Source organism: Schistocerca nitens, chromosome 4, assembly GCF_023898315.1.
Source record: "Schistocerca nitens isolate TAMUIC-IGC-003100 chromosome 4, iqSchNite1.1, whole genome shotgun sequence".
Taxonomy (NCBI): Eukaryota; Metazoa; Arthropoda; class Insecta; order Orthoptera; family Acrididae; genus Schistocerca; species Schistocerca nitens.
The window spans coordinates 651,698,327-651,716,164 of record NC_064617.1 but is presented as its reverse complement, the minus strand read 5'-3'; the positions used below and the strand labels follow the sequence as shown (position 1 = coordinate 651,716,164).

General features: G+C 43.2%; 1 protein-coding gene across 1 annotated transcript; it reads left to right on the top strand.

Moving 5' to 3' along the window:
* The first annotated feature begins 6,552 nt into the window (after positions 1-6,552).
* Positions 6,553-16,037, top strand: LOC126252753 (uncharacterized). The gene is made up of 3 exons (XM_049953661.1): positions 6,553-6,794; positions 11,244-11,490; positions 15,306-16,037. The coding sequence occupies exons 1-3, from the start codon at positions 6,573-6,575 to the stop codon at positions 15,644-15,646; spliced, it is 810 nt and encodes a 269-aa protein (XP_049809618.1). The 5' UTR covers positions 6,553-6,572; the 3' UTR covers positions 15,647-16,037.
* The last annotated feature ends 1,801 nt before the right edge of the window (positions 16,038-17,838 follow it).

Here is a 17,838-nt window from a genome sequence, read left to right as displayed (position 1 = left end):
TCTAGACCATATCTGCCACTTGGGGCCAAACACACTTCATTCTTTGTTTCCGGAGATATTTTCCATTATATGTTATACCTGAAACACTGCCTGAACTACAGCACCGATGCTTAACATATGTATTCCCTAGTCCCACACTCTCACTGGCACCAACAGTATTTGGTAAGTTGTGTGTCTGTAATCCTGAAGTAACTCCGAAACAGGAAAATCATTCATATGACCTCATAAATCGTAATACAGTGGGAGGTACACATATATGTGCATGTGTGTGTGTGTGTGTATGTGTGTGTGTGTTTGTGTGTGCGTGCGTATGTTTGTGTGAACAAAACTTAATCAGTTCAGTTATGTGTGTGTGTGTGTGTGTGTGTGTGTGTGTGTGTGTGTGTGTGTGTGTGTGTGCGTATGTTTGTGTGAACAGAAACTTAATCAGTTCAGTTATCTGTTATGAGAATTAATTAATTAACATACGTGATATACTTGAAAATACCGATCGCTTAGCAGTCAAATAATATCCGTAGATTGTTTTGCACAACCTGATTTTAACACATTTCTTTATGGAGCTACCATCAAACTGTGTATACTAAACACCTAACTGTGAGCCAACAGAGAGCTGCATAACTTCTAACGATCCGTGGGAGATCATATGCCGCTTATACCAAACATAGATATTTTTCTTATGGCCTTCAGACCGAAGATTAGTTTGTTGTGGTTCTCCAAGTCGTCTATCCTGATCTCACCTCTTCATCTATAAAAAGCTACAGCAACTTCATCCATTTGTATCTGGTTACCTTTCTCTCCATTACCAAACTAACGAGCTCTTGTTGCCTTATGATATGTCCAATCAACCGCTCTCTCCTTTTAGTGAAGTTTTACTATAAATTTCTCTTAACATAAGCCTTCTGATTAGTTACACGATCTACCCATTTAAACTTCTGCATTCTTCTATACCACCACATTTCAAATGCTTCTATTGTCTTTTTGTAAGAACTATTTACTGTCTACGTTTCACTTTCACACAAATACGTTCAGAAAATACCCATTATCACTAAAATTTACGACTGATAATAAAAACTTCTCCTTTAGAAATTCTTCTCAGACCAGCTACACGTACAATATCTTATCTATTTGGGCCATGATCTGTTATTTTGCTGCCCAAATATCAAAATGCAACTACAATTTTGGTGTCACATTTCCTAATCTAATTCCCTCACCGTCATCTAATTTAATTCTACTATAATCGATTGCCCTTATTTTACTCTTACAATTAGGAATGTTAATCTCGCATCATGACATTATCGTTTCCGCTAATCTGCTGTTCCAAGCCCTTTGCTGCCTCTTGATAGTATTTTATAGTCATCGTCGACTTTAATACCCTTTGCACATTTCTCCTTGCTTTCCTTCATTGCTTCTTCAGTCCACACGCTTGTTAACATCTGGGACAGATTACGAACCTATATCACTCCCTTTTCAACCACTGCTTCGCTTTCATGTCCTTCGTCTCTCGTAACTGCAGTCTAGTTTCGCTGAAGTTATAAATAATCTTTCATTCGTTTATTTTGTCCTTGCAGCTTTCAGAACTTCAAAAAGAATATTACAGTTAAATTTGTTAAAAGGTTTCTCTAAATCTACGACATACGTTTGCCTTTCTTTAACGTATCTTCTTAGGTAGTCGTAGGTCATTATCGCCTAGTGTGCTTCTACATTTCTCCAGAAACAAGATGGGCTGCCTCCAGGGCAGCCTTCACCAATTTTTCCACTCTCTATTAATAACTGGTGTCAGTATTTTGCATCTATGTTTTATTGAATTTATAATTTGATGGCATTCACAACTGCCAGTACCTGCCTCCTTTGGAACTGGGGGAGTATTATGCCTGTCTCATACATCTAACAAAATAGGTATAACTGTTTTACCATGGATGGCTCTCACAAGGAACTGATTAATTCTTAGGGAATGGTATCTGCTCCAAGGACCTTGTTTCGACTTGTCTCGAGTCTCATATTTCGCACGTAATCTTCATTCACTTTTCTTCCCTTTTTATGATACTGTCTTCATTTACCTCGTACAGCCCCACCGTTTACACAGTCCATCTTCCAGTTATCCCTTCTTAACTTAGTACTGGCTTGCCAACTAAGATTTTGATATTCTTACAGTTGGTTCTCTTTTCTCTAATGACATCTTCAATTACCTGATAAGAACCTTCTATCTTTTCCATAGTTTGCGTGTTTGTACGACCTTGCATTTGTCCTCTAGCCATTCCTTCTTAGCCATTTACGCTATCTGTCAGTCTTTAAGATGGCTGTATTCCGTTCTGCCAGCTTCATGTGGTGCATTTTTGTACTTTCTTCTTTCGTCCGTTAAATTCAGTTACCCATGGATTTCTTCAAGTTCTTGACTCTTTACCTGTACGATCCTCTGTTACTTTGTAATTTTATGTCTCAAACGTAGACAATCATTTTCTATTGTATTCCTTTGCCCCTTTGAAATTCTCAACATCATCTGGTTCTTTCAATTCTCCTGGTCTTATCTCTATAATTTTCCACGTCTTTGCAATCTGTTGGATTTTAATATGTAATTTGTAATCAATAAATTATGGCCCTCATCTGACACTGGATGTGTTTTACAGTTTACAGTCTGGTTGGAAGTCTCTCTAGTACTATTACTTAATCATTCTGAAACCTTCCAACGTTTCTAGGTCTCTTCCACGTATACATCCTCCTTATAGCAATTACTAAATCAAACCTTGCGTTAAATTGTACCAGACAGCTGCCTCTTTCGTCCTTTCCCCCTGTCCATATTGTCTTATAAATTTTTTCCTGTTTTGCTTTATATACTATCGACTTCCAGTCCCTCACTTCAATTAAACTTTCATCTCCCTCAATGATCAACAGCACTCTTTCATCTCACCGCACATACTTTCAAACCCAAGCACTCAAGAGATAACCCTGCACCACGTCCATATTTGGTCGGCGGAGTCAGTGTTTCCTTCGTACAGGATGATTCCGTTATGTGGTTGCAAACTTTCAGGAGTGATGGAGAAGGGTAAATGTATCAGTTCGAAGTAATGGACCCTAGTGGTCGAAAGTTATAAGAGAAAATCATTCAGACATCGCGGACGATGGAGCTCTTCTACTATAAGCTCTTTGCTCTTATAGTGTGTAATAAAACAAGAAAAAAATGTCAAATAAACATGGGCTCTGAAATGTATACCCTGAGAGCTATGAGCACTTGTTCACTGTCCGTCCTGCTTTCGTCCAAAATATAGAAAGCAAAGGGCTTGCTGTAGAATAGGCCCACTGTCAGAAGTAACAGAACGACTTTTGATTGTAAATTTCGACTCGGTCGTCTCCGGATCCTGGTCCCTTACCTCAAATTGATACATTTCTCCTTCTCTATCATATCTGAATGTTTGTAACATAATCACAGGTCCGCCGCATACATGGTGAGTCAGGAGGAACCGTATATGTTTTGAGGGGTGATACTATTACTTTTCTGAACAAAACAATCATATCAAAGTATGGTCTTTTCTTAACAGTTCACGAAGAAACTAATGCAAACAATGGGGTACCAGGCGAAAACAGTTGTTAGTAAATGAAACATGATCTAATATTTTGTTTAAGTGTGTACATTTCCTCTGAAAGGATGTTGAAAACGTCCACCATCAATTGTAATGGATTTTGCAGCTCTTGTATACAGCTGCTGTGTTGATGATCTGAGCTTATTCGTACGGTCCTTTACTCGAGCACATGCAAGTAAAATACGAACAAGGTATTCCTCGTCTGTGTCTACGCTGTGCTTGTAGACTTCGCTCTTAAGCCAATCCTACAAACAGTAATGTAATGGAGTTAGATCAAGTGATCTTGGAGGTCAAGAGATCATTCCATGGCAACCGTTACAACGCCCAGGCTACGTTTCAGTGAGGTACTGTGCCACTGACCATATGGAATATGCAGGAACTCCGTCGTGCTAAAAGTACACAAAACGTCGTGTTGCCAACGGATTATCTTCCAAGGAAACACATTTTGAAGAAAATCAAGATACCGTACTCGATTAACACTGTTGTCTAAAACAACTGGACCGATGAGCTGGCCATCAATAATGCTGAATAGCATGTTCACTGAGAAACATCGTTTGAAATTTGATTCTAGCGCAACGTTCAAATTTTAATCAGCCCATGTGAGTTGCGCGGGTTATTGATGTCGTTGCTGGTAGATGTTGAATTATCAGTGAGGAGAATACAACGTTGATTGTCAACGATCTGTTGACAACATTCATTTCATTTGGCATCAACTCCTACATGTAGGTACCGCACATTCTGCCGATGGTACGAATACAGACCTGCTCACGTACTTTGCACATCATTCGTGTTTGTCGAATACCAAGCCCTTCTAGAGCTGGTAGTCCACCAGCGTTCTACCATTTCAAAAATGTTCTCAACTTCACTAACACTTTGTTGGACATCACATTCAGATACAACATGCACGCAGGGAACCGTACCAAGGTCACTCAATTTGTCAAACAGCCTGATAAGCATCTTTCTGTTCGGAACTCTTGGATTCGGAAATTGTCTTTCGTATTCGCGAAGAGCAGTCCTGTAACTACCACCGCAAAGCCCATAGACAAAGATCATGTCACCATACTCTGCATATGTGAAAACGTGTGGCATATTCACTACACAGACCCATACTGTTTTGACTGTCCACGTAACGAAGCTGTAGAATGCTGGTGCAACCATAACGCTGGTGAAACCATTGTAGTACTCAGACGCGAGGTAAACAAAGTGTACACCTGCTGGACTCGTCGCCCCACCATATGCAAATGAAGTACACATTTAAATGGTCAGTGAAGACCACACTACGTTGCTTCATTTCAGTATGGTTGTATTCCCATGTGACTGCTGGTGAAGAAAGACAAGCGTGATTTTCCGACAGCCGTTTACAGAGGTGATAAAAGTCAAGGGATAGCGAGATGCACATACAAAGTTGGTGGTAGTACCTCTTACACAGGGCATAAAAGGGCAATGCACAGGCTGAACTGAATTTTGTACTCAGGCGATTCTGGTAAAAAGTTCCCGACGTGATTACGGCGGGGCTACTGGAGTTAACAGAGTTTGAACGCATATTTGCAGTTGAAGCTGGACGCTTGCAACATTACATTTCAGAAATCTTGAGGGAGTTCAATATTCCGGGACCCACAGTGTCTAGAGTGTGCTGAGAATACCAAATTTCAGACAATGCCTCTCACCATGGACAGCCCAGTGGCCGACAGCCTTCACTTAACGACCGAGAGAAGTGGCGTTCGTATAAAGTTGTCAGTGCTAACAGACAAGCAACAGCGAGTGAAATAAACGCAGATATCAATGTGGGACGTACGACGAAATTTGGCGTTAATGGGCTGTGGTTACAGACGACCGACGTGAGTGACTTTGCAAGCAGTACGACATCACCAGCAGCGTCTCTTGTGGCTAGTGACCACATCGGTTGGACCATAGACAGCTAGAAAACAGTGGCCTGGTCAGATGAATTGGATGTCAGCTGGTAAGTGCTAATGGTAGGATTCGAGTGTGGTGCAGATTGACCGAAGCCTTGGACCCAATTTGTCAACAAGGCACTGGGAAAGATGGTGGTGGCTCTGTTGTGGTGTGAGATGTGTTTAAAACGAATGGAATGAGCCCTGGTTATGCTCAGCTACTTGGATACCATTTGTAGCCATTCATGCCGAATGGAATGAGTCCTGGTTATGCTCAGCTACTTGGATACCATTTGTAGCCATTCATGGAGTTCATGTTTCCCAAACAAGGATATAGTTTTTATGAATGACAGTGCGGCATATCACCAGCTCACAATTGTTCGCGATGGGCTTGAAGAGCGTTCAGGACAATTCGACCTAATAATCTGGCCACCCAAATCGTCCGACATGAATCTGATCGTATATTTATGGAACATAACTGAGAGGAAAGGTCTTGCACAAAATCCTGCACCGGCAAGAGTTTCGCAATTACGGACGGCTATAGAGGCAGCGTGGATGAGTATTTCTGCAGAGGACTTCCAACGACTTGTTGAGGCCATGCCACGTCGATTGGGTAAACTATTCTGGGAAAAATGAAGTTCGATGCGGTATTAGGAGATATCCCACGAATTTTGTCGCGGACGGTATATGTCGGTTACTGTTAAGAGAAGACCGTACGTCTTCGAACTGACGTGTTTTATTCCGTGGCTGCATATACGCATGTACAGTTAATAAGATGAGAATTTTTCTGGGGCTCGAGCGGAATGAAATGAATCAGGGGCTCGGTTTTTCACTAACACATTCAAGGTAACAATTAACACCCGTTCGTAGCGCAAGGTGGCGGATTCCGTCATGCAAGCGCGCCAGCAGTTTCACCTGCGGTGCGGCGTGCATTGCTGCCCCTCTCGCGGCGCCCCTCACTCTTACTGAAGGGGCGGCCATTGCCAATTCTGGCTGCGCGCGACAAGTAGGCCCGCGCGGCAGTGGAAGGGGTCCCGGTATAAGACGCGGCGCACCCAGCTCACCGCACAGTGTCCGGCGGTTCGGCGACGCAACACAAGCGACCATGGCGGCCTCAGCGAGCTCGGTGACCTGGCTGGTGATCCTGTCCGTCCTAGTGGCAGCAGCCGCGGCGACACCCAGGAGGGACTTCAAGGGCGTCGCCGCCATGGACGACACGCTCTCCATGCTCAGCACGGAGTGCGACGCCAAGAAAGACTCCCTCTCCTGTGTCAAGTACAAGGTCCTCACCGTCATTGAGCAGCTCTTCAGGAAGGAATCTTTCAAGGTCAGTCCTGTGAGGTACTGGGAACGGATTGAGCCTCTTTGCGCCGAGTAACAAGAAAATACGTTAATAAGTAAACAACCTCCACAGTCTGCGGTCTTCGAGTTCCCCTCTTCGAGATTCATACAGCCTAAAACTTCCTCGATCTATCTATAATTCCGTCTTGTGCCGTTGGAATGAGACTGTAGATGGTCGAAGACTTGAAGAAAGCACTTACCAACAGCCGTAGCTTTATATAAGAAATATAGCTACCAGTTTCGGTGCCTCATAGGTACCAAATTAGCTAGACAAATCTAAACGTTTGTGCCGTTATAGGGATCACTGTATCCAACTGGTTGCCGTAAACTTCTTCTCGAATGATGTGGACCCCTCACACCTCTAAGAGTGGCAGCTAAACAAAATTATTAAATAAAATGCGGCTATTGGTATCTGTTTTCTTTAATTTCCTTAAAGTATCTCGCACACACTCTATCCCAACAATTTTGATTTTTTCACTGGGCTTCGCCCCCGTAACGTTTTCGATCATTGCTGAATCCAGTCATTCTAAATGGGGATAGCGTAGTAATCTCTTTCTCTACACAGCTAGTCCCGGCGGAGGTTCGAGTCCTCTGGCATGGGTGTGTGTGTTTGTCCTTAGGATAATTTAGGTTAAGTAGTGTGTAAGCTTAGGGACTGATAACCTAAGCAGTTGAGTCCCATAAGATTTCACACACATTTGAACATTTATTTTTTCTTCCTCTATAGCTCCTGTTCTGTTCACTTCTACTTTCTCATTTTTCATTTCTGATAGATATGTGTTCTGTTAGCACTGTGGAGGAACAGAATTATGAAACTGCCAAAAACTCTTTCATAAAATAAATGGTTATATCCTGAATTGTCGTATTAGAGGGCAGGGTGTATGTTGTTGTGTTGGCAGAAGAGCCAACACCGTGTTACGAATGGAGGCCGAAATGCACGCGTTTTAGCTCACGCAGGCTGGCATGAGTAGGGGAGGACTATACTGACGTGAGGTCTGGAGCATGACAAGGATTTAGAATTCAGAAAGCGGACGTAATTAGTTAGATACTTAACTTTAATCCATTAATGATGAACGTTACTCTTGACGGTACATGATTCACAATATTCTCTGTTCAGAATTCATTCTAATTACTGAATATGGCGTCTTGCTAGGTTGTAGCAAATGACGTAGCTGAAGGATATGCTAAACTGTTGTCTCTGCAAATGAGAGCGCATGTAGTCAGTGAACCATCGCTAGCAAAGTCGGCTGTACAACGGGGGCGAGTGCTAGGGAGTCTAGACTAGACTTGCCATGTGGCGGCGCTCGGTCTGCAATCACTGATAGTGGCGACACGCGGGTCCGACGTATACTAACGGACCGCGGCCGATTTAAAGGCTACCACCTAGCAAGTGCGGTGTCTGGCGGTGACACCACATATGTCATCATCTTTCTTGTAAACATATCACTGTGTAACGGCGCACTGCAGTTTCTCACGATGGAGAAGGGTGTTCAATACAGAAATAAATTAAACTGGGAAAGCATCCCACCCAACCTGAAGTATTCCCATTCGGAAGATATTTAGCATAGTATTGTTTCTTAAATGGAGGTACATACGAAATGTATCCGCCTCTGAACACGCCGTATCTAACACAGGAAAATGCGGCAGACTTCTACATCGAGGTAATGTGTTCGAACTTAGGAGAGAGAAAACAAATAACATTAGTATTTGGTGTACAAGTAAAGAAGAAGTGATGTTGTTTAGTTCGCAACCATAGATAAATGCACAAATGTCTTAAGATACATTCTGAACCACTCAGCAGTTAATGAACAGGTCTGATAGTGACATTAATTTCTGTGACCTCCTTTGCACTAATTGAGATCAGTAGGCTATGTAACGTCACTGTTCGACTTCTGTAACAACACAGAAACGACGGCTCTACTCGGCATTTGTTAAATTGTATTCGTCCACCAGAGACATATGCACACCAAACTTAGGAAAGTTGACGGAACATACTTATCTCAGTATAAATGACAAATGCAAAGGAAAATGATTCTTAACGATGGTTTTAATGACTAACGTATGTAGGTCATAGTTATAATAACTACTTACAGAAAGTTAAACGCGTTGGTAGAAGAAAGAGCTAAATGTTGAAACCAGCACAGTAAAAGTTAACTATGTGTTTGTCATCGAATACCAGTATAAAATATTTCGAAGCATCTGTTACTGTTAGAACTTGTCGTCAGAGTGACGTTGTATGATGTAGCCGAAAGGCTAGAACATCTTACATTATGATACATGACGGAAGACGTGTGCCGTAAAGTTCATGCTCATAAGCGTAGCATGCATCATTTTATAACAATAAATTCGAACAGTCCGACTCATTAGGCAGTGTGTCTGATATTCGGAAGGGCCGCATGTGATTCTAAATGCTGCCGGAGATTTTTACTTGATGGAAGGACTGGAATGAATTCACATAGCGTAGTGAGGCCATTCCAGTGGAAGGAGTAGTTTACAGACTTGCTGGCGATAAGCTAATAACGGCTGCGTGAGATGTGTGCCGGTCACAGGCTCTCCAAACCACATCAAATGAAATCGTTGGCGGAATATGACACAGCGGCCGACTATCTGCACGTGGTCGGCAGAGCCTGACTGCGGAGTTAGCTACTTAGATTTTAGACTGAACCGAAGTCGCGAACACTGAGAGTGACTCTATTTCAAACCGTGTCCAACGCAACAGAATAGCGTAGAACGTCTGTAATTGAATTTCACTGAAGTTATTCAGTACGACGTCAAAACGTGATCCACAGTGAGATGTGGGAGTTCTCTCTGTCCATTCTCCTCTACCACCTCTCCCACATCCTCTTGCTTTCGTATCGTCCATCTTCCGACGGATTACATGTAGACCACAACATTTTCGTGTTTTGTCCAAATCACTTCATATCAGAGTAGCAGTCATGCCCACTACTCTCAGTTTTTGTGGGATATATGCAAATATCCGTTTTTCTCCTACAATTTTAATCCTCTGTGGCCGTCAGTGGTTCAGTGTAAGTTACTTCCTGATATCGTGACACGTCTCCTGTTATTCTGTACCTTATTCTAGTACCTCCCACAGATTTAATTCCTAGCGCTTCTGAGAAGAACTTCATTTAGTACGAAAGCAGTTAATACTTAGCATCCTTATCTGACTCAATATGTGAATCGTTTGAGTCTCTTTTCTTCGGTTGTTGTAACGTTCTCATGGACGCACCGTTTCGGATATTAAATGCTATGTTTGAGACCAGTCGGTACCTTTTGGCAAGGATTGCTTTATGTCCTCCTTGCTTCTGTCATGTTAGTTTTTAAAATAGGAAGATTTCATCACTGCGTGTATTACGTGCCCCCCCCCCCCCCCCCAGATGAGTAATATATTTGGTTCTTTTGTTCTTTCATTTAGTCTAAAATGGTATAATGTGCTTCCGTTAAACAGACCCTGTAATTCTTCAGCCTTTCGACAGAGGACTGCAGTGACTACAATGAATCTTGTCACTGGGACCATTTTACTCTGACTTTTAATCTCCCTCATGAAGATATTTTATTTTCCTCGTGTTCAACAACACAAGAAAAAGACTGCATGTCGAACTTGAACGGTCTCTTGGAGTTATTTCTATATTTCATAGTTATCTACATACCCCCTGCAGCAGCCAACCTGCCGCTTTCCAGTCATTGGGTTGTAAAATTTACAATTTTAATATAAAAATATTGAGAAGGAAGGCTGCCTGATGATTTTTATGCTACGAAGAGGGTGATATAATGCACATTATGTTTATTATCAGTGTGATATGATGGAGGATCTTGGTAACTATGGGTCGTTTTCAGGAGGTTGAAACTATGTGGAATACTCGGATATGAAGGGAAAGTGAGGTGGAGGAGCAGACCACGGTTCTCGACGAGTCGTATGTTATGAGAAGTTGACTATTAAGTTTACGTGACATGTGGGAGAGGTGAAGGTGTTACGGACGTCTGTGGAGGTGAGAGAACGTTATGTGCTGGTACAGGATAGAAGTGGGAGAGGGATACAGAATGTCAGCTTCAGTGTATAGAGTTCCAAAATTTAGAGGTAGCAATGAACGGAGCAGCGGACGCTCATGCTACGTTGGCATAGATAAGGAAGAGGCTGACGAGGGTTTGCTATGTGTGGATGAGGGTCTTTGTGTTTAATCCTCATGTCCTGCTGGGTAGCGATTTTAGTAGTTTTATTACGTTGTGGGCTTTCTTATGGATGTTTAGCAGGTCGGTGTTCCAAGTGTTAGTTTAAATGTTTCAGTATCTTAGCGAAATTAACTGATCGTTGCGGATTCTCAGGTAAACGTCTCGGAACAGAATCCGGGGTTCATGGAAATCTGCGTTTAGCCGAAAGTACAATGTATTTGGCTGTGTGTACTGGGACAGACGTGAGAGCATACTGCGGCTGCAGGTGTCGGACGGCGTGACGGTGGTGAAGAACGACGCGGAGCCAGCGGCGCAGGAGGGAGGTTCCGCCCGCGGGTCCAGCAGCTGGGTGGACGCCGCCATGGAGCTGGTCACCAGCCACGACCTGCGCGTCCAGCTGCCTGGAGAAGCCACGCTCGTCGTCTCCCCGCGAGCACTCGACTCGGCTGGAGAGGTGTCTGCCACCCTGCGCTTCGACAACCACGCCCTCGAGGGGCGCTCAGTCGAAGAAGGTGAGCACCCAGGTTGGACTCCCTTCAGCCGTCAGTGGAGAATGCACAGCGCTGACAACTTGTGATGAATTACAAACCACGTCGAATAATTCATCACTGTACTCAGTTTCGACAGGCCAACCAGAATTAACCTGTCCGTGGTAAACGCCTGTAGGGTCAAATGTTTGGGTGTTTCCTTTGAGCTGAAAATGCCGATGTCCTTTCTATCCTTCCCCCATTCCGTTTCTCGTGATCTTGACATAATACCCAATCTGCATTTTGTACTTGTTGCAGTGCAGTTTCGCGAGAAATGATAGGGGTTGTGGAGTGGATTTAGAAAAAGTTTTGGTAAGGAATATATGTCTGGAAAGTACCGATTTAGTGTAAAGTAAGTTTCATGGTACGTACACAACAGATGTTGTTGGTGTTGAGGTGCACAGGCGCCCAACGGCGAGTTCATCAGCACCCTTACAAATATTAAAGGAAACGAGTGTGTTTAAAAGGGCTATATACTTCGGCATACTCTCTCACGCAGTCACCGCACACAACAGAAGCAATGAGCTCTGATCTTTGTGCTCTGGCTGCAGTTGTCTCGCGTGCCGGTCCTGCTGTTCATTTCACAAGGTGTATCTGCGACGTATGCTTTCATACACACGGCCCACACACTCTGGTATGAGGCTGTGAAGCTCCACAGTCAGCCCATCTAGATGTGAACGTACCAGTTTCTAGTAGCCGCTGTTGTAGTATGACGAAAGTGGCATACAAGTATTAAGGAATGAGGCGATCGCGAAAGCTTCCGGAGACATGTGTTAAATTGCATGCATTATGTGACCACCGTGAAGTGGGAGGTTTGAAAGTGATCCGATTTTGAAATTTATTGCATATTCAAATGACATATTTCCAGACATGGGTCCCTTATCAGAACTTTATGTACTCGGTCCCCTATTCAATCCCTGAAACCCTTTAATAGGAAGTCACAAAAGAAACTGGAACCTTACCAGATGATTTCTTGACTGAGTAAGAAAATGATGTGCATATTACACTTTTGACATCTATCTTTCCATTTGATTGTGCCAACATTAGGAGCACCTTTGAACTTATTTTTTTCGGAGTATACCTTCTTTAGTAGCCTGTGTTTCTTTTTAAGTGGTTCTGTCCATCCTGAATTGACCCAAGTAGGGTTTTCAGCAAATCCGTATTGTGAATTAGTGTTATTTTGCTGTCTTTAGGTGGAAGACTGGTTTCATGCAGCTCTTCATGATGGTGAATCCTAGACTGGCCTCTTCATCTGTACATAACTATTGCAACCTACATTCATTTCCACCCGGTTGCAAAAGTCAACCCTTGGTCATTCTGGCTCAGTAGATCTTCTTTTAACCGATCCCTTTCTTTACAGCCCGCATCTCGTGGTCGTGCGGTAGCGTTCTCGCTTCCCACGCCCGGGTCCCCGGGTTCGATTCCCGGCGGGGTCAGGGATTTTCTCTGCCTCGTGATGGCTGGGTGTTGTGTGCTGTCCTTAGGTTAGTTAGGTTTAAGTAGTTCTAAGTTCTAGGGGACTTATGACCACAGCAGTTGAGTCCCATAGTGCTCAGAGCCATTTGAACCATTTTTGAACCTTTCTTTACTCAATTTGTCTCTTAATTTGGCCTATTCCCCTTTTCGATTCAGTCCTTCGTTATTAGTAATCCCATTTAACCATATAATCTTCAACAGCCATCTGTAACTTCAAGAGTGTCTATCATCTTTCTGCCTGAACTGTTTAACGACCACTTTTCACTTCTGTTCAGGGCTACACACCACACAAATACCTTCAGAAATTATTCGAGGTACTAAGTTTCGTTCTGTCTTAAATGGTTCTTCATGAATGCCAACTTGTGTTAGGACTTAATTAAACTGTATTACCCAGTTGCGGTTTTGAATTATCTGAAATACAGAAAATAACACAATCTTAAGGTGTGGGAGGTACGTGTACATGATAACTAATCTTTGCCAAATTGTAGATTACAGACACGAACTCATACGATATAATGCTTTCCAGCTGTAATAAATGTAAGCTTAAGCTCTTCGAAACTTCTTGAGAGATTAAAACTGTGCGCTGGACCTGGACTCTGACCTAGAACGTTTGCCTTTCGCGGGCAAGTACTCACCGACTGAGTTATCAAGCACAACTCATTTCCTGCCTTCCAAATTTCACAGGGGTTCTCCTGCATACCTTGCGGGACTAGGCCTACTGGAGTAAAGGATACTGTAGGGACAGGGCTAAGCCACTGCTACAGGATATTTTCCAGAAAGAATGTTCACTCAGTAACGTAGTGTGTGGTGATTTCAAACTTTCTGGCTGATAAAAACAATTTTAGTCTGCCAGGAAGGTTCCAAGTCAGCGCATTCTCCGCTGCAGAGGTCAGTTACTATGGATTGTCAGTGGCCATGTCTTCAACCAAACTGATTTCTTACGAAATGCTTAGTAATTCAAAATTTGAAGCAACATGCTAAAATGTTATAACAGTAAATGTTAGTGCTGTTCTAGCAGATTACTCATGAAGAAAGCCCCTCCATGAATTAAAAAAAAAAAAAAAGTCATGCTTCAAACCACCAAGAGTTTCTAATGAATTTTTTTTTCATACAGGAAAGTGTAACTGGTCACTTTTTTGAAATAGTTGTTTATCATAAACTGGTTTTCAAAACTATTAAGGCTCATCTTGATAAACCTGTTTATGGAATGAATAGCTATTTTAAAAAAGTGGCCTTTTGCTATTTTCTGTATTTATACTGAATGAACGGTCACGAATAATGGAAAAACTTAATAGATAATTGTTTAATAATGGTTATGATTGTCGGATCATCTTCATGTATCACAAAACTATTTACAGCAGCCTCTAAGGCAAAGTTCTCAGTGTTGCTTCAAAAATGTAAAAACTACCTTTTATCAACGGCAAACCAATTTTCGTGTGCTGTTATAATGAGATTCCGCCTTTTCTGGTGGCGACACTCAGAACGTTGAGTAAGTGTTGACGCAGAATTGCTTTTATTTTATTTGGTGCAACGTTTAGAACATAGACACTGGAAGTGAGCTGCAATCGATCGCAAAACCCCCTCGATTTATTACAGCAGATCTAGATTTCAACTATTACATATCTTCAGTGTATATAACAACAGGTGACATTAGTCCCAAGTCTCACATAGTAAACAGTATTAACTGACGTTACTTGAGGAGTCTAAAACGAATTGAAGCTGTTGCCACCAGTATTGTTTATTAGTGATATTTTGGACTAACATTGTCTGTTGTAATATGTTAAGATGACTGTGTAATAGTCGAAAACTAGAGTTCCTGTAATAAAACGACGGATTTCGCCATCGATTGTTGTTATTCTCCCCATTGTCTGGATTCAGCGATCGCTGTGCACAACGGGATCATACGGATTCCAACCTGGTTTATAAAGGTGCCATGTAAGCTGTTGTAAATAGCTTTATAGTACCTGAAGATGGCCGGCCGCGGTGGCCGAGGAGTTTTAGGCGCTACAGTCTGGAACCGCGCGACCGCTACGGACGCTGGTTCAAATCCTGCCTAGTGCATGGATGTGTGTGATGTCCTTAGGTTAGTTAGGTTTAAGTAGTTCTAAGTTCTAGGGGACTGATGACCTTAGAAGTTAAGTCCTTTACTGCTCAGATCCATTTTAACCATTTTTTAACCTAAAGATGGTATGAAAATCGAAGCTAACGGTAAATGATTGTTTTACCAGCAGCTCTTGGCTGTGTGATATTTAATTTCTTTTCAAATACGAGCTGTGTGGTACCACACGTTTTGACATCACTAAATAGACTGCCATGCGTTACAGCGCGCAAGAGCAAGCTGAAGAAGATCATCGTGCCGGTCCTGGTGTTCGTGCTGCTCAAGGCGATCACGCTGGTGCCGCTGCTGGTGGGCGCGCTCGGTCTCAAGGCGTGGAACGCGCTGCAGCTGTCCTTCTTCTCGTTCATCATTTCGGTGGCGCTAGCCGTCTTCCAGCTGTGCAAGAAGCTCGCGTCTGACGCGGCGGCGTGGCCCGCGGCCGCCACGGTGTCCGCGCATGCGCCCTGGGAGCCCTCCGGCGCCGGCCACCAGGTGGCGTGGGGCCGCGCCTCCCCCGCCGAAGACGACGCGCAGCGCCTCGCCTACCGGGGCTACGCCGAGGATTAGGCCGGGCGAGCAGCTCCTCGCTCTTCTTAATTTATTGCAGTATTTATTGTGAATTATGTGCCCGCCTCCAGGGACGTCGTCTTCTACTCAGGCTTGCCGCCGTTCGCGCCAAGTTAGAACGGCGACACAATGTCTCACGTTTAAAAAATAAAATTAATATTTGCTGACGAGCAAACTTGACCTGAAAGCACTCGGAGCGTGTTTTATTTAATTTTCTTCGAGCTGTAGCAATCCTAGTCGAAACCTGTAGACTGACCTTTACTGTAGTACCAAATAATATCGCTGTAAACCAATCTAAGTTTAGTTCCATTCACTACTCAACTGAAGTACCTGTTAAGTATTTCATACGCTTTACATTCAAGTAGACAAATTAAGTCATACTGTCGTGCTACCGTTATAATTGAAGTTTCAACAAATTTGGCGATTAATTTGTTTTTTACCCTTTTTTACACTATTTTATTGGAGAAATGCAAAAAAAGTCAATATCTAAAATTTTTGTACCGGCTGAAATAAAGTAAATGAACAAAGTAACTTTTAACTCCATTTTTTTCACTCACCATTGGTAATTTTCACACTTAGTAGGCAGGAATGACTATTCTCACTGATCCCCTAATGAATCACGCAACTTTATAAATCGCGAATAAAGAAAGTTTGAATAACAGCAAGGATTTTGACAATGATTAATAATTGTCAGTTTACGACTTCCTCCTCTATATTGATGTGTCTACAGTGTATGACCACGTAAGGGTCATCACATATCCAGAACTGCTTTACATAAAAAAGAGTAGTTATTATACGAGGTCAGTTCAATAAGTAATGCAACACATTTTTTTTCTGAAACAGGGGTTGTTTTATTCAGCATTGAAATACACCAAGTTATTCCCCAATCTTTTAGCTACACAACACTATTTTTCAACGTAATCTCCATTCAATGCGACGGCCTTACGCCACCTTGAAATGAGGGCCTGTATGCCTGCACGGTACCATTCCACTGGTCGATGTCGGAGCCAACGTCGTACTGCATCAATAACTTCTTCATCATCCGCGTAGTGCGTCCCACGGATTGCGTCCTTCATTGGGCCAAACATATGGAAATCCGACGGTGCGAGATCGGGGCTGTAGGGTGCATGAGGAAGAACAGTCCACTGAAGTTTTGTGAGCTCCTCTCGGGTGCGAAGACTTGTGTGAGGTCTTGCGTTGTCATGAAGAAGGAGAAGTTCGTTCTGATTTTTGTGCCTACGAACACGCTGAAGTCGTTTCTTCAATTTCTGAAGAGTAGCACAATACACTTCAGAGTTGATCGTTTGACCATGGGGAAGGACATCGAACAGAATAACCCCTTCAGCGTCCCAGAAGACTGTAACCATGACTTTACCGGCTGAGGGTATGGCTTTAAACTTTTTCTTGGTAGGGGAGTGGGTGTGGCGCCACTCCATTGATTGCCGTTTTGTTTCAGGTTCGAAGTGATGAACCCATGTTTCATCGCCTGTAACAATCTTTGACAAGAAATTGTCACCCTCAGCCACATTACGAGCAAGCAATTCCGCACAGATGGTTCTCCTTTGCTCCTTATGGTGTTCGGTTAGACAACGAGGGGCCCAGCGGGAACAAACCTTTGAATATCCCAACTGGTGAACAATTGTGACAGCACTACCAACAGAGATGTCAAATTGAGCACTGAGTTGTTTGATGGTGATCCGTCGATCATCTCGAACGAGTGTGTTCGCACGCTCCGCCATTGCAGGAGTCACAGCTGTGCACGGCCGGCCCGCACGCGGGAGATCAGACAGTCTTGCTTGGCCTTGCGGCGATGATGACACACGCTTTGCCCAACGACTCACCGTGCTTTTGTCCACTGCCAGATCACCGTAGACATTCTGCAAGCGCCTATGAATATCTGAGATGCCCTGGTTTTCCGCCAAAAGAAACTCGATCACTGCCCGTTGTTTGCAACGCACATCCGTTACAGACGCCATTTTAACAGCTCCGTACAGGGCTGCCACCTGTCGGAAGTCAATGAAACTATACGAGACGAAGCGGGAATGTTTGAAAATATTCCACAAGAAATTTCCGGTTTTTTCAACCAAAATTGGCCGAGAAAAAAAATGTGTTGCATTACTTATTGAACTGCCCTCTTATTAATGAACGATACACGCCAGGGTAGCCGAGCATGCTAACGTGCTGCTTCCTAG

Bases quoted from the DNA above. Each gene is read 5' to 3' on its own strand.
- LOC126252753 (XM_049953661.1), top strand. From the start codon at position 6,573: ATGGCGGCCTCAGCGAGCTCGGTGACCTGGCTGGTGATCCTGTCCGTC. The intron at 6,795-11,243 runs GTCAGTCCTGTG...CTGCGGCTGCAG, and splicing joins TCAGGAAGGAATCTTTCAAG to GTGTCGGACGGCGTGACGGT. The intron at 11,491-15,305 runs GTGAGCACCCAG...CATGCGTTACAG, and splicing joins GGGGCGCTCAGTCGAAGAAG to CGCGCAAGAGCAAGCTGAAG.